A 20,734-nucleotide genomic window follows, 5' to 3' on the forward strand; every position below is an offset into this window, starting at 1 on the left:
GCAAGCAATGCTGTATGCTTCTGCAACAGGTTTTTTCCTCTATTTGGAGTACCCCTTTAAGCTTGATGCGCCATAGCAGAGTGTATCAGTAGAGAAAGTATCACCAGCTCTTATTTTTGGAATTGTGGCTGAGTATGGTGCCCCCATTGGTGTATTGGACTGTAATAATGTCCTCCCTAGACAATATCTTTAACACTACAAATACCCGTTATTAATGCCTTGTGTCTCCATTTAATAATCCCCCAATACAGTAATATTGCCCCTGTTCCTCCCCATACAGCGGTAGGGACCCTGTGGCCCTCAAGCCAACAATTCCCTTTTAGTAGTCCCCATGTAGTAATAATGTTCCCAAGTAGTAGTAATAATGCACCCAGTGTCCCATGTATTCCCTGCTTGTAGGCAAATTGGAAAGAAAATCTAGTACCCGCATACTTATCTGGTCCAGCTTCCCATATTGAAGAGCACCTGTCCTTTACCACAGGAACAGGATCATAGGTTGCAGGGATGAAATTCTGGTAGCCTGTGTAATTGAACTTCCAAGTAGGAAAATGACAGCTCCTTACTCTGCTGTTAATTAAAGGGGTTGGCCACTTTATAGCAAAATTGTTCAGTGTACAGTATTGGTAAGTGTACTCACTGTATATACTGACAGCAGCTCCCTGTGTACATTATAATAAAATCAGACTTCCCTCCTCCAGGCTGTGCTGTCCTGCTCTGTGGGGAGTCTGTCCATAAGATGGCCAACCTGGGGGCGCATGTGACCATGCACCGCCCCCCAGTGTCCACCATACACATATACAGGCTCAGTGGTGGGCGGAGCAGGGTCACATGCTCCTCCAGCCTGGAGGAGGGGAGTGTGATTTTAGCTCTAAGAGCTGTAAGTACAATTACTAATACTGTACACTGAGCTATTTTACTGTAAAGTGGCTAACCCCTTTAATTGCATCTGGAAGAAGTAAATGCAGTGAGGGATGAGTCGCCTTGAGATCCATAGTTAGTAACCCCAAGTGTTTTGTAGCAGTAGTTTTTTTTTTTTAACCTTTTTACTTTGTGTGTATTTTTCAGCTTTTCTACTGCCAGATTCACCACAATGAAATACGGAAAATATGCGTGTCTTATATGAGGAAGAATGAAAAGCTTTTTGACTCTGTAAGTTCTGGTTTCTGTACATTATTCTACAATGATTATGTAGTGTAAATGAAACTATAGAAATTTTATACCTACCCATAAAACCTTTATCTATGATCACTCAAACCTATATTTTTAATAGCCTCAACAGACATGGTTTGTGAAATTTGTACAATTTAACAAACAAAAACCTCCCAGATGCTTCTGGATACTTTAGAGACAATTAATGTCTTTTATCCTTTCTCTATTTGGTTGAGCAAAATGACATCCCACATGTATTAACCCCTTAAGGTCTGAGCCAATTTTCATTTTTGCACTTAGTTTCTTCTTTCTTGTGTTTAAAAGGCCATAGTGCTTGTATTCTTTTACCCACACTTGTACTTTGCAATGAATGACTTAATTGTTGCATAAAATATGCTGCGAAACTTTTAAAATAAAAATAAAACATGTGATATATGTTCCTCATGTCAGTACGATTACGACAATATGTAACTTGCATAACTTTTTTTAATTTGGCAGCTTTTAAAAATGTAAATCTTTTAAAAAAACTAAATGTTCCTTATTTTGCTCTATTCCCATCCTTATAACGCTGTTATCCTTTGGTCTATGGGGGTGTGAGGTGTCATTTTTTGCGCCATGATCTGTTCTTTCTATCGGTACCTTGTTTGCGTATATGAGACTTTTTGATCACTTAGTACAATTTTTCTGGATTGGATGCATCCAAGAATGCGCAATTTTGCACTTTGGCAGGTTTTTGCACCTACACAGTTTACCGTGCAAGTTTAGGAATGTGATAATTTACTAGTTCAGGCGATAATGCACGCGGAGATATCAAATATGTAAAATTTTTTATTTTTATTAAATGGGAAAAGGGGGGTGATTTGGACGTTTATTAACGGAGGGGATTTTTTTAATCATTTTTTTTGAACATTCACATTAATTAGAAGCCCCCAGGGAGACTTCTATACACACAGCACTGATCTCCCATTAAGATCAATGCTGTGTATATAATAGAGCACGCATGCATTAGATCGGTGCTCTATTACTGTGGTCAGCTGCAGACCAGATACATAGAATACTGAGCCAGGATCAGCGTCATTCTGACGTTTAAGGACGAGCCGGGTAAGGAGAGGATCCAATCGTGGAGGGGGGTTCCCCCCACTAGACCACCACGGATAAGCACTGCAGGGCATTTAATTGCAGGGCTCTTATTAGCGGGCGCAGCAATCGCCCGCTCCAGCTAATAGCCGCAGCCCCGGGGTGCAGAAAGCAGCCAGGATTGCGGTGGTTCAGACGTGGGTCGCAGCGCAGCCCCTCTGAACTTCCCTAACGGCGCCATGACATATGAGTCATGGGTCCTTAAGGGGTTAATGAACATATGTGTAGCATTCCCACCCTCAGTATGTGCAAATGAGACTGGTATTCTGGTATACATGCAGTGGTACCCTGGTTCTCAAACTTAATTGGTTCAGGAAGGCAGTTTGAGAACTGAGCAGTATCTTCCCATAGGAAATAATGTAAATGTGTTTAATTGGTTCCAGCACCAACCAAAACGACAATATAATTTATTACATTGCAAAGTGCCCAGTTTAATTGCTACAGTTCAGAACCGCACTGTACTGTACAGTACATTACATACAAGAAACATTTAACAAAACCAGCAATTATAGTACAGTAGTCACAAACTCCTTACTCATTCTTTACTATATAGTGCCCCCCATCCCAGCACTTTAACGCAGGGCTGTGGAGTCGGTAAGCCGCAGCTCCGACTCCAACTCCGACTCCTGAATTTTATCAGGACCGACTCCGACTCCCGACTCCTGCTCCTTCATAAATGGCCGGTCATGTACCGGGGGAGTTATTTATCACACTGGCTCAGCAGCTTCTACATGATCCTGGGCAATTTCTGAGGGAATAAGGAAACCTATAAAGCACCTTCTCCTGGGTGTGCAGTGGATGCAGCCAGTCTCCATGTCCTGATCAACTCAGAACTAGACTAGATGGAGCAGGAGGTCTTTTCCTGCTGACAATCTTCTATGTTTCTGACTAATTATTTACCATACACAAAGAAACACTGCTAACACTGCCAGATACATGGGATCTAGAGGTCAGCAATAGTGATATACATGGGGTCACACATAGTGATCTAGAGGTCCCACAGTGATATAGAAGGTCACTGTGGGGGCACACACACACAGCCTGCTGCAGCCATAGCGTGCACACACACACACACAGCCTGCTGCAGCCATAGCATACACACACACAGCCTGCTGCAGCCATAGCATACACACACACAGCCTGCTGCAGCCATAGCATACACACACACACAGCCTGCTGCAGCCATAGCATACACACACACAGCCTGCTGCAGCCATAGCACACACACACAGCTTGCTGCAGCCATAGTGCACACCACATGCAGCCATAGCGCAACACACACACACACAGACACACACACCCTGCTGAGGCCATAACACACACACAGCCTGCTGCAGCCATAGCGTGCACACACACACGCAGCCTGCTGCAGTCATAGCGTGCACACACATGCAGCCTGCTGCAGTCATAGCGTGCACACACGCAGCCTGCTGCAGTCATAGCGTGCACACACGCAGCCTGCTGCAGTCATAGCGTGCACACACGCAGCCTGCTGCAGCCATAGCGCGCACACACACAGCCTGCTGCAGCCATAGCGCGCACACACACAGCCTGCTGCAGCCATAGCGCGCACACACACAGCCTGCTGCAGCCATAGCGCGCGCACACACACAGCCTGCTGCAGCCATAGCGCGCGCACACACACAGCCTGCTGCAGCCATAGCGCGCGCACACACACAGCCTGCTGCAGCCATAGCGCGCGCACACACAGCCTGCTGCAGCCATAGCGCGCGCACACACACAGCCTGCTGCAGCCATAGCGCGCGCACACACAGCCTGCTGCAGCCATAGCGCGCGCACACACAGCCTGCTGCAGCCATAGCGCGCGCACACACAGCCTGCTGCAGCCATAGCGCGCGCACACACAGCCTGCTGCAGCCATTGAACACTGAAGAAAAACACACAATATTCTCCCAGAGAGAAAACACCACACTGAGGACAGAGGTTACTGCTACACTACTTATGTCTTCTCCTCCTCCTCCTCTATATTACACAGGATATTTTCATATTACACTGCTGCTCATATACAGTCATCCAGCATCCAGGAAGAGAGCAGCACAGATCTCCCCCCACACAATGGACTCTTCCAGCTCAGAAACAAACTGCCAAATAGTGACCGACAACTTTTCCATGACTACCCTTATGTAATAGAGCCAGTGATCTATTAGAATGTTGCTCATAATATATTCATGAGCAAAATTTGTAAAATTCATATCAAAATTCAATTCTACAATTTTTAAAGATTTTTTTTAAAGCTGGAGTCTGAGTCGGTACATTTTTTTCTGACTCCAACTCCGACTCCAGCCAAAGCTAGCTCCGACTCCAGCCAAAACTAGCTCCAACTCCGACTCCACAGCCCTGCTTTAACGGATGGGAGATGGTGGTGCACTGACTGTACTACTACTGTACTGTATATGTACTCCAGCAGTCTTATACAGTACAGCACACCAGTGCTAAACTCGCCATGTACAACCCACCATCCACGCTTGCAAAAACGTTCAGATACTGAGCAAAGTTTGAATTCTGAACGTTACTTCCAGGTAAATGTTCGCTCGAACACCACTGTACTTTAAGACTGGGTGACCGAAAAGTGTTTGAGAACCGAGCAAGCGTTTGAGAACTAAAGCAAACTTTCCTTGAAAATACTGTTTGAGTTCCAAGCAGTTTGAGAACTGAGCAGTTTGAGAAGTTAGGTACCACTGTATAGTCATGACAGCCACATGGGTACACCCTGGAGGTAACTTTTCCGGCAGTATGGTAATTTCCTAGTCCTGATCAAGTTAAAGGGGTACTCCGGGCTAGGGGGCTTTTTTGCCTATGGCTGGTGAAGAGGTGGATGAGGGCAGTGACGTCCCCTTACCTCCCCATTCAAGCGCCGTGTCCCGGATGGCGCCCCTGCGGTCCGCGCTGCCCGGCCTCTGACGCGGGTTTGAGACGTGACGTTTCAAGTCCGCTCAGCCAGTCAGTGGCAGAGGCTGGGTCCTGCCTCTGCCACTGACTGGCTGAGCGGACATGAAACGTCACATCTCAAGCCCGTGTCAGAGACCATTAAGTGGCCGGGCAGCGCGGCCTGGAGTACCCCTTTAATTGTGGAGATATCATTAAAGAAAAGTTACGACCATCTATTGCTTGCTTTATTTTATCTTTTATCGTAACAGTGTATTTAAATGTCGGTCTTTTTGTTTAGTATGTAGAAGGCCCTTTTGAAAAATATTTGGAGAGATTAGAAGATCCCAAGGTAAGTAATTGGCGAGATATGTGCACAATATTGCTTGCACAAAAAAGACAAAAGTCTGCTTTGAGTGAATGGGGAAAATTTTCATATTCCTATAGTATAATGCTTTTTCCATACATATAAATGATAAATTTTTTATTAAATGTCACATAAAGAGGGGGGCATATTTTTGTTTTAAGCAGCATATACCCTTTGCTCAGTAATACAGCTAGCACAGTGGTGTGCAGACTGTGCTAGGTTTTAGTTAGGTTGATAGGAGGATAGTTATATCTCCACTCATCTCAGTCAAATAACATACATCAGACATAGCGCTGGGTATCATGTGATTTTAAATATATTCATCTATTAATTTTTATACTAAACTGAATTAGTTACTTTTTTATATAGAGGGGGTTTAGTTTGTGAAGGGGTTCTGTACCCCAGGCCATGTGCTTGTGGGTTTAGTGTTTGATACAAAAAGAGAGGCACTTCATGTGTAGCATCATACTATGAAACAATAGTTTTTGGCAAATAGTCATGTATCCTTCTCCCCCCTAGGTATGCTTTGGGTAAGTCCCATAGTAATATAGAGGGGTTTCTGCTGCCAGTCCTCAGTATCCTACAATCACTGGGAAATGCTGGTCATAAATATAACCATGAATATAAAATACTGCACACAGGCTCTAGCACTACGAATTGATTTTTGGAGAGACATTTGCAGTTCATGAGATTGTATACTGTGCAGTCTTCAATGTGGACTGCACCCATAGCTTAGTAGTCAAAATCAATTACTAGTGCTAGGAAACGTTACAGTATAGCCCAAGCCTAAAATTTAGTTGTCAGTGATGGGTAGGCCAATTGGTATACAATGCTGCTTGTGGTTCAGGCAATATAAATCTCTAGACACTCCCTTTAAAGGGGTAGTGCGGCGTTTCAAAATTATTCACTAAATAACACACATTACAAAGTTATATAACTTTGTAATGTATGTTATGTTAGTGAATGGCCCCCTTCCCCGTGTTCCCACCCACCCTAGACCCGGAAGTGTGATGCACTATACTCACCTGATTCGTGTCTACCCCCGTCCGTCATCTTCGGGCCACCAGCCAAACCGCTCCAGCCATCCCTCATGCCGGCCCCCCTCTGCCGCGCCATCAGCTGCTCAGCCTTGATTGGCTGAGCATAACTGTGGGGGTGGGGCAGCATGAGGGACGGCTTGAGTGGTTCGGCAGGCCTCCCGAAGATGACATCATTGTCCCAAGATGGCGGACTGGGGTCGACACGAATCAGGTGAGTATAGTGCATCACACTTCCGGGTGTAGGGTGGGTGGGGGGAACACGGGGAAGGGGGGCCATTCACTAACATAACATACATTACAAAGTTGTATAACTTTGTAATGTGTGTTATTTAGTGAATAATTTTGAAACCCTGCGCTTCCCCTTTAAGACAGTATTCGTTAAGAAAAATAAATTCTAAACTGGACAATACCATTTTTTGGAAACATTTATTTTCTTAAGACCATATTTTGTTGGATTTATTTTGGGGCTGTTAATCCTATTTTCCCCCCTATAGGAGAGCGCAGGTCAACTTGAGATAAATGCACTTTCTTCAATTTTCAAGTGAGTAGCAATTGTGACTTGCTGTAGCCTTCACAACACAATTATGTTAGACAGGGATGGGGCACCTGCAACCCACCAGCTGTTCCAAAACAGCTACCTTGTCAGCCCTCCAGCTGTTGCAACACTGTTGCTTTGGCTGTCAAGACATGACATGATGGCCATTGCAAACATTGTCAGGTTTTTATACTGTGGACAAATACAGTAATTGGAAAATAAATGGTAAAAAGAATTGAAGTTATTAGTGATGCGCAAGCTTGCCAAATGTTCAGGCTTATTCAAAAGCTCGACATTTGACACTCGGTGGCTGGAGAAGTTGGATGCAGCCCTAGGGCTGCCAGGAAAACGTGGCTACAGCCTACAGTCAAATGTTGAGCATTTAATCTGCCACTGCCTGCCACCCTTGCTGATCAGTTGTTGGCACTGGCATAGACTACAGTAAACATCCAGCCAAACTTCTGAACAGACAGTGTATGCGTTTTCCAACAGAGATGACTTAACTGCTCTGGTTTCATTTTGCCAGTGTGAATCAAGATATAAGACCCAAGACTTAAAGGAGAAGTCCGGCCAAAATTAATTTTTGATATGTTGTTACTTATGAAAAGTTATACAAATTTCTAATGTACATTAATTATGGGAAATGCACATATAGAGCTATTTCCCTTAATTTAGTAGATCAGGAAGTGTTAGAAATATCTCTGAAGAAGTGACGTCACGACCCAGGGTGTAATTCCTATGGAGTGTCCAGCAGGGGGCGCTCTCTATATAGAAGTCTATGGGACTTTATTGTTTCTATGGGTTTCTATGTAATGTAATGTAGTGTACAGTGCTTTATTGAATGAATACATCTATTGAATACTTTGGGGAGCAAGTGTCCTTGCTCCCCAAAGTATTGCATAAATGTATTCATTCAATACATTCAATACACAGTAAGCCCGCCGATCCGCCGCATTTCCGCCGAATTTCCGCCGCATTCCCGCCGATCCGCCACACGCTGATCCGCCGCATTCCCGCCGATCCGGACCATATACATTGAACTACAGCTCCCATCATCTGCTTCTAGTATGAACAGGTGATGGGAGCTGTAGTTGGGTAAGGGATATGACATGCCGCCGGGCGCAGGGGGGAGCCGCTCAGTACACAGGAGCGCTCCCCCCTCCTCCTCCTCCTTCCGTGATAACTTCCGCCTATACCAATGCTGACTCCCTGCCTGGCCGCCGCTCTCCGCTCTCCCCCCCATACATACCGGCTCCCGATGCATCCTGGTGTCCGCGCTGATGCCGGGAGCCGGTATATGAGAGCGGAGAGCGGCGGCCAGGCAGGGAGTCAGCATTGGTATAGGCGGAAGTTATCACGGAAGGAGGAGGAGGAGGGGGGAGCGCTCCTGTGTACTGAGCGGCTCCCCCCTGCGCCCGGCGGCATGTCATATCCCTTACCCAACTACAGCTCCCATCACCTGTTCATACTAGAAGCAGATGATGGGAGCTGTAGTTCAATGTATATGGTCCGGATCAGCGTGTGGCGGATCGGTGGGAATGCGGCGGAAATTCGGCGGAAATGCGGTGGATCGGCGGGCTTACTGTGTATTGAATGTATTGAATGAATACATTTATGCAATACTTTGGGGAGCAAGGACACTTGCTCCCCAAAGTATTCCATAGATGTATTCATTCAATAAAGCACTGTACACTACATTACATTACATTACATTACATAGAAACCCATAGAAACAATAAAGTCCCATAGACTTCTATATAGAGAGCGCCCCCTGCTGGACACTCCATAGGAATTACACCCTGGGTCGTGACGTCACTTCTTCAGAGATATTTCTAACACTTCCTGATCTACTAAATTAAGGGAAATAGCTCTATATGTGCATTTCCCATAATTAATGTACATTAGAAATTTGTATAACTTTTCATAAGTAACAACATATCAAAAATTTATTTTGGCCGGACTTCTCCTTTAATGTTTGCTGTGGGTTTCAGGCAGGTTGATAAATCTGAGCCTTTGTATCTTTCTTGTATTTTGTTAATGTATATGATTTCTACATATAACATATGAATACTTTTTTGTTTGAATACTTTTTTATTTCTTATTTAAAGCCGGGACTTCATTCTTTACAAAAGTCCAGGGAAACCACCCACATATGCAACTGATCTTAACTGCGATGAGAAGGTGAGGTTTTTTGTAAAGTTTATTATAATGTACATATTTCTGAATTATATTAACAGGTCTTGTATAAATGGTGTGGTTTTCCCCCTTTTGGTGTTTATTTTGCAGATAATGCTATGTTGTTCCACCAATGGGCACTATGATTCTGTATTTACAAAAACCTTCCAAACAACTGCTGCTATTTGTCAAGGTATTTATATGTATTTATATTTCATAACATGAAACCCCTCTGCTAATCGGTGGCTGTAGATGCCGGATGTCTGCTGGGGTTGTATGGTGCAGACTCGGGAGCTAAGCCTGATAAAAACTGCAGCGAATAACTCCAGAATACGGTCTGTCGTGTCATCTAGGCTGTTAGATCCAGTCTGGAAGAACTAACCCTCTAGTATTTCCTTTTCACTTTTTTTTTTCTTCAAATAAAAGCCAAGTTAGAAATATTTTTCAAATAGAACTGTCGTATTAAAATGTTGAGGTAAAATTGTATGGGAATGTAAGGGGGCATTACAAATGACAACTGGTCCCACAAAGCGCTCGGGTTACCGATAAAGCTCTGGGCAGCTGGCCCTTGTGTAGCTTTTCATCAGCAACAGTTCACACCTTAGACTAGACAGCTTTTGTAATATACCCTTTCCTTGTGGTACCCTCCTCTTCCCCTTCCTATAGCTTATGATAAACAGCAGCAGTAATTTAATTTAGTCACATAGCAGTGGCAAGTAGATTCTGTCCTGTCATTGGTGAGAGAAATGAGAGGGAAAAACCTTCAGGTGTGACTACAGCTAGGAAGGAGCGCAGCTCTGGTCTTGCCCTCCTGAAATTGACATAGAGAGATTTTTGCACTATGGAAGGGACTCCCAGGGGCACAATACCATTAGTAAAAAGCACACTTTGTTTCAATCTAAAAAGGTTAGAATGATACCATGCAGGAGCTTTATACAGCTTATAAACACATCTATTGCCAAAAAGAACCTATGAAGTATCATGAACATGTCAAACGTTTATATGTTGGGGTCCCTCTCTTGCCACTCTGTTAGGCCCCGTTCCCACTGAGGAAAGGTAGCGGAATTCCGCGACGGAATTGTCCGCCGCGGAATGCAGTTAGCCTCCCGCTCATAATGGGAGTCTATGGGAGGCGCGCGCTCCTGCTCTGTCCGCGCTGAAGAATGAACATGTTTATTCTTCAGCGTGGACAGGGCAGGAGCGCGCGCCTCCCATAGACTCCCATTATGAGCGGGAGGCTAACTGCATTCCGCGGCGGACAATTCCGTCGCGGAATTCCGCTACCTTTCCTCAGTGGGAACGGGGCCTTAGAGCAAAACAGCCCTATAGACCTTATGTGGTTATCCTGGTCATGTGACACAGAGCAGGGAAAGAATGCACTAAGTGTGACTCTCAGCTCCTTCTTCTGATCTCTCACGGTCTGATCGCACAACCCTGATAGATTAAAAACCATTGGTAAGTGTCTCTGACATCGTTTTTTTGTGTGACTGTGTCTATTTAACATAATTGGATGTCAATCTAAGGTGCCAGGCTGTACAATCCTTTGGTCAGTTATTGACAGGGCCTTAATGTATTTTTCACAAAGGTTCTTCTCATCTTCCAAACCATACGTTTCTAAAATATTTTTGTTGTCCTACCATTAGGCCCATTTACACATACCGTATGGCATCAAATTACACCCTGTGCATTCCTTCCAGTCAAATCTGCTGTGATACTGATCACTGTAAAGTCTATAGCACTTCATTTTCTTTCTGCTGCGAGAATATAGTGCTATAGCTTTGTAGAAGTTAGCTATAGTGCTGTGATGTTAAAAAATGAGACCGTGCTTACCTTTCCATGCTCCCTTGATGCCATCCGAAGGTGTCTCCAGTTACCGGATTCGCAGCGGATTTCACGCTGCAAGTTTGTGAATCCTGGTAGTGTGATTTTCAATGGGGTTACATACCCAATGATAATTCTGTTGCGCGTATGTAACCCAGCCCCTTTAACCCCCCGCCAGCCGCAGAATACATTACCTTCTCGGCGCCGTGGCTGCATGGGAGGCTCCCGTCAGTCCCACTCAGCCAATCTGTGACTGCGGCGGGGCCATGCTCTGATTGGCTGAGCGGGAGCCTCACATGCAGCCGTAGTGGCAAGCAAGTAATGGATGCTGTGGAGGTTAAAGGGGCCGGGTTACATACTCGCAGTGGAATGAAAATTCTGCTGTGGGTATGTAACCCCATTAAAAATCACACTACCAGGATGCGCAGTGGATTTCACTGCAGACTCGCAGCGTGAAATTTGCATCGAATCCGGTACGTTTGAAGCTACCCTTATACGGTAAAGTGTAACTGTCATTTAAAACCTGCAGAAATAAATACTACAAGCTGTTTTAAGAAAATCTTTTATAGGTTTTATTAGGCCTAAAAGCCTCTTTCTGTACTTAAAAAGCTATTTTGCAGTCTTCCCCTCACATATCTATTCATTATTGAGGCAAAGTCACCTACAAAGTGAGGATGGGTGTACTGTGTCTATTATAACCTATGGAGGGGGAGGGGCCAAGGGGGATGAGTGAGCAGGGAGAGCAGAGAAACAGCCCATTCACTTTGGAGACTGTCTGGGCACATTAAACACTGGATTCTCTTGGTGCTGGTCTAGGAACTTGGTGAAGCTGGGCTACTCTCCCTGCTCCCTCACCCACCTCGACCCCTCCATAGACCATAATGGACGCAGAAGATCCTTCCTCTAAAGTGATGGGGGGGGGGGGGAGGCTGCAAAAACGGCTTTTTGAGTACAGAAGCAATCTCTTGCTTTATAAAACCTATTGGTGTTTCTTAAAATCGCTTGCCCTATTCTGCAAAGTGACAGTTAAATGACAGGGTACTATTACACGATAATAACTGTAAACGAGCGCCAATCTGCTTGATCGGCGCTAGTTTACTGGGCAAATTACACGGCCCGATCGATCAACAAGGGCTGCAAGGACATAATTACCGATGTACTTGCAGCCCATGCTTAAGCTGTATACATTACCTGTCCATGCTGCAGGACTCCTCTTGCGCTCTTTCTCCCCGGGTCCTGCGTGCTCCAGCTTCAGAGCGGCCTGTCTCAGCTGACAGGCCGTTCAGCCAATGACTGGCCGCGGCGGTCCCGGCCTGTGGTTGGCTGAGTGGCCTGTCAGCTCATACAGGCCGCGCTGAAGCTGTAGCATGCGGAACCTGGTGAGAAGCAGAGAGCAAGAGGAGCCTTGCAGCACGAATAGGTAATGTATTCTGTTTGCATATCGTCATCCGCCGGCCGCGCACCGCTATTATACGTAGCTATGCGCAACAATTATAGGGCCGAACCTATATCAAGGATCAGCTGATGATCGTTGTCATCGGCTGATCATAGTCTCTATACCACAGAGCGATAATCGGCCAAATTGGGCCAATTCGGCTGATTATCGCTCCGTGGAAGAGGCCCCTTACACTTTAAGCAAGAGGATATGTTAAGTAGCGGCAACTATGCCAGGCTTTTAATTGAATGTTGTGTTTGTTTTACACAGCTGTTCTGTATGAGTGTCTATACAGAGATGTGTTTGGAGTAGATGAGCGGGAATTGGTTGCTGCTGTTGAGCTGTTTCGAAGTGGGACAAAGAAAAACCGGAACAGTGCATCAACTGGCAGTGAGGATGCAAATTATGACTGCACTGCAGAACATAGCAAGGCACCCACTGATGGCAGGTATCTGATGTTACCTTGGAAATATGTCAGCTGCAATTCATTTTCCAAACTAGCCAATATGGTCAGATATATGAAAGGTACCATGTGTCTCCTTGACCTAAGGCCCCTTTCACACATCTGTTAATTCTGTCCCCAAATGTGGACAGAATGCATATCCATTCATTTCTAAGGCTCCATACACACATCCTTATGTGTGTATGTTCACCTTTTGGGAATGAAGGGGTCCGTACAAATGTGGACTGTTACAGTCCACATCTGCAGTCCTGTGTGCAGCTTTGGAGAGGGCTGCAGAGGTGTGCATGTGGTTTAACAGCTATTGAATGGTGTCAGCAGTTTGGAACATGAATTGCAGTTGACAGATTTGCTTTAAGCTTAAACATGTCGTCTCTGCATCTTTGTTTTTCTAAAAGACTACTAGAATTAGAAACTACATTTCTGTTTAGGCAGGAAGAAGGCGAGAAAAAAGATGTTGACAATCCCATGGAGGAGAAAACAAAACAATGCACAGAGGAAATGAAGGTCTGGTTTTGTGTGAATATGTTGATTTTTATGATTTGTATATATATTTTTGTGTATAATTCACAATATAGAGATATAAAAAAAAAATAAACTACCTATGTAATAGACTGTTAAAGGTATCATCTTCCTTAGACGTCAGAAAATCCAAACAAGATGCCATTCCCATACAAGGTCTTAAAGGCACTTGATCCAGAAATCTACAGAAATGTAGAATTTGATGTCTGGCTGGACAGCAGAAAAGGTGAGGCTTCTAAGCATTGTGTGATTGCAGTTCTATTATTGATCTGTGAATCTAATTGCTCTGCTTCAACTTTTCATTGAAGAGAGCAAACTCTATACACAGATCGCCCATCCAACAGGTCGGAGGTAAGTGGCTTTCCTCCGCTGGTCGGTACGAGTGATCGGGACTCCGGGGATGCGGATCAGTCAGTGACAGGTGTTTAACCTGTCACTGACTACTTTAAACGCTGCGATCTCTATAGATCGCGGCGTTTAAAGGGTTATGACAGGCTGCTGCGGGATTGCAGGTAGGAGGTAAGTGGCTACTTGGAACGATAATCAGGTTTGTATGCTCGAACCTGCTAATAGTTTTCCTGATAGGGAAGCATGTAACAGCAATAAGTAAGCATAAAAGGACCAAAAACTTTTGTTATCACCAGGAGTTCAAAGGTTGAATCTATACTGATTATAAAATTATAGCAAATCCTAGTCAAAATCAAAATGCGATGGTGTTATAGCAGTGTTACATGAGAATGCTTTCACTTCAAACAATAGACATTGATTCTCCACACTTGTATTGAATGCTTATTCTTTACTTTACTGGTTTCTCTATAAGTCCCATAGTTTTACTGAAGTCAGAAATGTTTTATATATCTTTAGAGCTTCAGAAAACAGAATATATGGTGTTTGCTGGAAGGCATTACTGTTTGGGTGATAAGTGTCAGGTGAGTGACAATCTTTTATTAGGAATTATAAATGTTTTGCAGATAAAACTTTTACCCCGAATAATGTGACAACTCTATTTAGAATATATTTCTGCAATTACAGGTGCGCTTAGAGCCAGGTGGACGATACTACAATGCTCATATACAAGAAGTTGGGCAAGACACCAATTCGGTTACAGTGTTCATTGAAGAACTGGCAGAAAAGTAAGTTAACAATCACAGAAGGGATGGGGGTAAAGGAAGAAATATATGTTCTGAATTTTATTACATAAAATTGCCTGGGGAAGGATTTTTATAACTTTGTTGCTTTAAGTTAACCCTTTATGAAGATAAAAATGGTTTTCATCCCAGTAATAGGTATATCCCTACCAACTATACCCAAAACAGTGCCCTTAACCAAGAAATGCCATATGTTAACTGAAGCAGAAATGAAATTGTCTTTTCAGGGGTTTTAATTGTCTTTAAAAAAGTCGCATTAAAGGAGAACTCCAGTATTTTTTAGTATGTTCTTGCATAAACAAAGACAAATTTCTAATGTACACGAATTATGGGAAATGCACATATAGTGCCATTTCCCTCAGCTTAGTATTTCAGGCAGGCTTCAATTACTCTTAAAATAAAATTTAAAAAAGTAAAAAAAAGTGACGTCACAATTCGAAAGTATTTACATGGAAGTGTCCAGCAGGGGAGCGCAGTATATGTAGACATTACATGGTAAAAGTAGCTGGGGTCTTTCCTGTGCTTTACTCACAAAATTCTTGTAAATACACCCAAGTTGTGACATCTTTTCTTTTTGAAGAAAATAGCACTATATGTGCATTTCCCATAATTAGTGTACTTTACAAATTTCTTACTTTGCTCATGTAATACCATTAAAAAATAAATTTTGGCTGGAGTTTTCAGATATTAAAATGGAAACATTGCTCAAACACTTTGGTAAAATACGGTTTTTAGCTGTAACATGGCACAAACAATATTTTAACCTTTAAAAATGGTCATGCAGGTACAGGCAGAGAAAGCTGTGCTGGGCATTAAGGCCCAGGATTCATCCAAATGGAATAAAGCTACAGTTAATTTATTTTTAAAACTATGCCATGCAAAATAGCGCTGCAATCCTGCTCAGTTTTGCTATTATTGACTAGTCAGACCAAGTACATAAGATGCAATCCGGAATAGTAAGTAAGAATAAAATAGTGGTCATGCCAGGTTCACACACAGCATTTTTTATCATTCTTGCAATACATCTTCAGCAGACCCACAGTATTGACATGTGCATTTAATACCCACACTGCAGTTTCGCATTGCTGGTTTTTCTTGGTGTGTGAATAACTTAACCTCATTCATAATGCTAATACTGTTATATGGTATGTATTCTGCTGAAAATCTGCAGCATACACATGCCAAGTAGCCTTAAGATTGACCTGAGTGACTTTGGCATGGGACAAATTTTGATGGCTAGATGAAACATCCTCTCCAAAAAGGCAAGTCTTAAAGGGGCAACAATATTAGAGCAAGTGCATACATTTACACAAAGCACTATGGACTAAAAACTGTTTTCTTAAGAGCATGAAGACATTTTCCTCACAATGTTTCATTGTTTTTTTGAGAAATTAAAATAACATTGCATGCTATGTGACCCTTAGTTTCTTCCCTTAGTTTAACCTTTCTGATGTTTGTTCTGAACTTGACAAGAGGAGGGTTATCTCTTAGGGTATATGCACACTACGGAGTTCACATGGATAACTTCCAGCGGATTCCGTGCGCACTCCCGCTTGAAGTTATGCCAGTCCCATAGGCTCCATTCTGTGCTCAGGCACATTGCGCTGTCCACCCAAAAAATTGACCTGACAATTCTTGGGGTGGGCCGCGGAAGCTGCCTGTGCATAGAATGTAGCTTATGGGGCGGGAAGGGGGTGTATGGGTGAGAGACGGAATCCGCTGGAAGCTGTCGCGTGATTTCCGTAGTGTGCATATACCCTTAGGGGTGCCTTTTATGGAGACTTCAAAAAAATCCAGTTACCAGAAAGTGTAATGACACTTTCTCTATCGAATTTCTCTATATAATGGGGTAAAAAAAGCCACCAAAAACATGTAAGGGGTGTGAAGAGCAGCTGTCTTATGATTTCTTATGCCTTATTCATAGGAAGCTAGGCCGTGTTTACATTGTCTATTTTGTTCTTTTTTGTATTATGAACTCCCATGTCTCGTTGAGTTCCCCATTCAAAACAAATGTTTATCAAAAATGCACAATGTAAACAAAGTCCAATGTGCATGGATTGTGTAAATCGCATACCTTTTTATTAATGTAAAGACAATTTTGCAGTATGGTACATAATACGCTAAACCAAATTGTATTGCTTCACAGGCACCTTGTTCCACTTGTTAATTTAAAACCAGTAACTCAAGTGATCCCTGTTCCGGCTTGGAATTCGTCAACTAACCGCAAGGGAACAGGTTACCAGAAGATTGCAGCTGGTTACCAAAGTGACATTGGTATGTAAATTAGAACTGGTTTGCATAATACATTAGGTTGATTTAAAATGTCTGCAATGCTTCCTGTGTTTTCAGAATCGTTAATAGTCATTGTATGTTATGAAAACACAGGAAGCGTTGCAGAGTGGGCATTACAGACATGTTCCCTGCAGTCAAGTACACATTTTCTTGGACAATCTTTTTAAATATGTCAATGTATCACTGTCAGACATTTTATACACCATTTTTTTTCAGGATTTTTGGGGGGATGTTAGGCCCTTGCCAACAGCCTTAATTGCAGGTAGTATAGGACCTGTTGTGTTCTATAGGTCAGTGCACATCACTGTCCGTATATTTACCTTAGACCACAAAAAAATAGAACACGTTATTGCAGTCTGAGCTCCTACAGTTTGTTAGGTGCATGCTCCCGGACTGTGGGCGGCCCACAGATGACTCCATGGGTTGAGTGTATTAGAGTCTACATGGCAGGTACAGAGGCCTTCAGAAGGCCTCCAACTGCCATTGTAATTGATAGTCATTGTAATTGATTGCAACATCTATAGGGCTAAAGTGACAGGTTTTGTCTGAAAAATAAGGGTTATTAAAAAGTGTGTACATATAGCCTGTAAATGTACTGTTGAGTATGTGGACATTCTTAGAACATCTGCTAGGTGTGCTCCTGGCTCAAACTCCTGTGGACCAAAACGGTCTTACTACAAAGTGTTGTGTGCCTTAGTTTAGTACTAATCTTCATTTATTTATTTTTTGCCTATAGAGCTTGATCTCAAATCCAGAAAACGGCTGTTTAAGAAGGTATGTACGAAGGAGGCTTGTAGGATGGCTTATAAAAGCCTTATTGCCACTCAGATATAGTACAGTGTAAAAACTTCAACCAGGACCAGTTGAAAACCAGTACAGCAGTCACGGAGCGCAGGTTGGTATATAATTCAATAACTACCGCGTGGAAACTGCCAGTGATATCCAAGCGAATTTCATGCAAACCGAATCTCCAACAGAATAAACTTTTAATTTGCAGCAACGTGCTTCGGCTCACTTGTATGGTAGAGCCTTTCTCAAGCTAACAGTCCATCTGGACATCATGATCTTAAATAACATACTGCAAAACAGATAAGCTTAACTCCTTCCAGGTCGACAGACTTGGCCCAGTCTAATAGTCAGATTCAGTCAATCCCAATAAACACACAATTGCACTTGATCATACAATAAACCTGTATCTCTGTGTCCTCAAGTCTCAAAAGTCCATGGGGTATAAGTTCATAAATACTAACATCATATAATCAAAATAACTTATAACGTCTGTGTCCCGTAAGCTTCAAGGTATGTTACGCTCCACTCTGTACTCACTGACTCTCAGTTCTCAAAATTCTTCTGACAAGAGCACACGAGGTATTCTTTTCCACAAAGTTCGTAATACCAATACGTTACTTAGTATCCTACCGCAACTTGCGTTACACTCTATCGCAGTTTGTCAGGTTGTCTTCCAAAACGTCTCTCCTCCAGCAGTAGATGAGACAAACTGGAGCATGCCTTGTTCGGTGGTCAGTCCGGAACCGCAACTAAACTAAAACCATATCGTTCAATGTAAACGCCCAAATATAGCACCATGCTTGGGTTGAGGGTTTTATTTTTCTATTTGCAGACTGCAGCCAATCTTGCATCATATGAACACTTCAGACCTCCCCAATCTCCTCATCGTCAGAGTCGTAACTTTGGAATCCCAAAGTAAGTTTTGTGGATTAAGTAAATTTGCTAAAGCCAATATTTTATAGGGTGTATATGACTTAGTTAATAAGCACACATTTTACCCCTTAAGGCCGCCTTCACATGTTCCATAATTGCAGATCCGCATTTATGGGCAAATTTAGAGCCCCTTGATTTCTATTTGGCCATTTACATTATGCGTAGTTTTAACAGTTCAACAATCCGTTAAAGTGCGAACCGTAATTATGGAAAAATTAGCCAATAGAAGTCTATGGGATCTTAATTTTTGGCAAAATTCATTAGTTTTTTCTGAAAAATTTACTAAATGTGTTAATGAGGTTTTAAGGGTACAGCCATTTTTTTCCTTTTTTTTTTGGCCTTGTCCTCTGATTGATTTTTCTGCCAGAGCAATGGAGTCTGAGGCACGGGCGGAAATCCGCGAGCGGATGCGAGCTGCGGAATCGGTGACTGGTTTTCCATCGAGATTCTGTAGTGTGCACGTACCCTTAGACCGGTTGTACTATAAGTAATGTAATGCAAGATGTATAGTTCTTGGGCTTCATTCCCATGTGGAATGCAAGTACCGCAGTCCCCCGGCGCCCCAACAGCATCTGCAATTATATACTGGTACATGCATTCCACGTCAGTGTTCCGTCAGGAACACTGAACGTGGGAATGCAGCCTTAGGCTGCGTGCACACTACGTCCGTAGTGTATTCCGTCGCTCGTCATGTCAATTCTTTCGATGGAACGCGTAATCCGCCCGTGCACAGAACAGTGTCTATGGCACCGGACGAAAAGCGCGCCGCCGCGTGCGGGGACGAGCGACGGAATACGCCGCGGGTTATACGCGGCAATTCCGTAGTGTGTACGCAGCCTTAGGCTGAAACAACTAGGATCAGAGATCTCCAGTCCTAAATGCTCAATGTCAGCTGCTGATAGCAGCCAGCATCCATGTTCTGAGCTTGCTCCACACTTCCCCAGTGGATTTTGCTGAAGGGGTTATTCTGTATAAGATTGTAATTGTGGGTAAGATATGCACTACACCAGGTTATCTTAAGTTATCCCTTCTGGCCTGTGTTATTTTCATGAGTAGCCCTACGTATTTGTATAGTTCCATGATCTTGCAGCATGAAAATTGCATTTTGTTAATGTTTTTCATCAGTATTTCCATAAAACATTTATGCAGTTTTGCTGCATGGTTCTTGGTTTTCCAGCGCACTACTGCAGTGTATCTGTAACGTGACTTATTTTAAAGGGAACTTTCTAACACCTTTTTTAAAAGATGATACTTACACCTAAAAAGTTAGCTACTTTTTAAAAAAATCTTCAAATTGCATATTCTTTCAGTATCTTCAATAGTTCTGTTAAAAGTACTAAAATAAAAGATTATAAAGAAGTTTTCCTATATTAACAGACATACTATTATGAGTCCAGAGATTCCATTTTATCACAGTCCTGGAAAGAGGTGCTACCAAAGCTTTGACAACTATTCCTACAGAACTAGGTAAGCTCTTACAGAACTAGGTAACTATATACTGTATCTTTGCAAATATTGTGCAGATATAATTTCCTGCCCCATTTCTCCAGCCCTTTTTTTTCAGGGGACTTATGAAATGTTGCAAAAGGCTCATAAAATATAAATATTTACCATTCCATTTACACCATGGTCACATACTCTATGCTGAACTTGGCATTGTGTGTTTGGTAGGAGGTGTTCTCCTGGAATATATGAAAATCAAACCCACCCTGTATATCTGCCTGAGCTATTGCTTTGCAACGCAGTGGTTTCATTTAGATGTTGACGCAAGGGCAAATAGAATTGATCAGGGCATTAGTATCATTTTGTTATGTAGAGGATTTCAATGAATGCCATTCTCACAAATTCTGTATAGAAATCTTTCTTTGCATGGCAGTTACATAGGTAAGTTTAATTGGGTGTCTTTACTTTTAGACATGGGGGAGAATTATCCTTGTGCGTCCCTGGCATAGGCCACTAAAAAAAGAGCAGTCTCACCCCTTTTGGCGTACACCTGCTGTATCCCATGCTCGACTGATGGGCAGCAGGGGTGGCGCGACAAGATG

The 20,734-nt window shown here is 43.0% G+C and overlaps 1 protein-coding gene and 1 long non-coding RNA gene across 2 annotated transcripts in view; one reads left to right on the forward strand and one right to left on the reverse strand.

Moving 5' to 3' along the window:
• The window catches only part of LOC138765646 (uncharacterized), a 680,565-nt gene that overhangs the window by 190,486 nt on the left and 469,345 nt on the right, over positions 1-20,734 (reverse strand). The window lies entirely within an intron of this gene.
• The window catches only part of LOC138802538 (UDP-N-acetylglucosamine transferase subunit ALG13-like), a 51,187-nt gene that overhangs the window by 2,989 nt on the left and 27,464 nt on the right, over positions 1-20,734 (forward strand). Inside the window, exons 2-15 of the mRNA XM_069985955.1 lie at positions 1,066-1,149; positions 5,474-5,524; positions 7,074-7,120; positions 9,223-9,295; positions 9,401-9,482; positions 12,816-12,993; positions 13,437-13,512; positions 13,645-13,753; positions 14,392-14,456; positions 14,560-14,660; positions 16,822-16,949; positions 17,704-17,741; positions 18,589-18,671; positions 20,067-20,156. Coding sequence (XP_069842056.1) covers positions 1,066-1,149; positions 5,474-5,524; positions 7,074-7,120; positions 9,223-9,295; positions 9,401-9,482; positions 12,816-12,993; positions 13,437-13,512; positions 13,645-13,753; positions 14,392-14,456; positions 14,560-14,660; positions 16,822-16,949; positions 17,704-17,741; positions 18,589-18,671; positions 20,067-20,156 — 1,205 coding nt within the window. The remainder of the gene's footprint in view (positions 1-1,065; positions 1,150-5,473; positions 5,525-7,073; positions 7,121-9,222; positions 9,296-9,400; positions 9,483-12,815; positions 12,994-13,436; positions 13,513-13,644; positions 13,754-14,391; positions 14,457-14,559; positions 14,661-16,821; positions 16,950-17,703; positions 17,742-18,588; positions 18,672-20,066; positions 20,157-20,734) is intronic.

This window comes from Dendropsophus ebraccatus, chromosome 10 (assembly GCF_027789765.1).
Source record: "Dendropsophus ebraccatus isolate aDenEbr1 chromosome 10, aDenEbr1.pat, whole genome shotgun sequence".
Taxonomy (NCBI): Eukaryota; Metazoa; Chordata; class Amphibia; order Anura; family Hylidae; genus Dendropsophus; species Dendropsophus ebraccatus.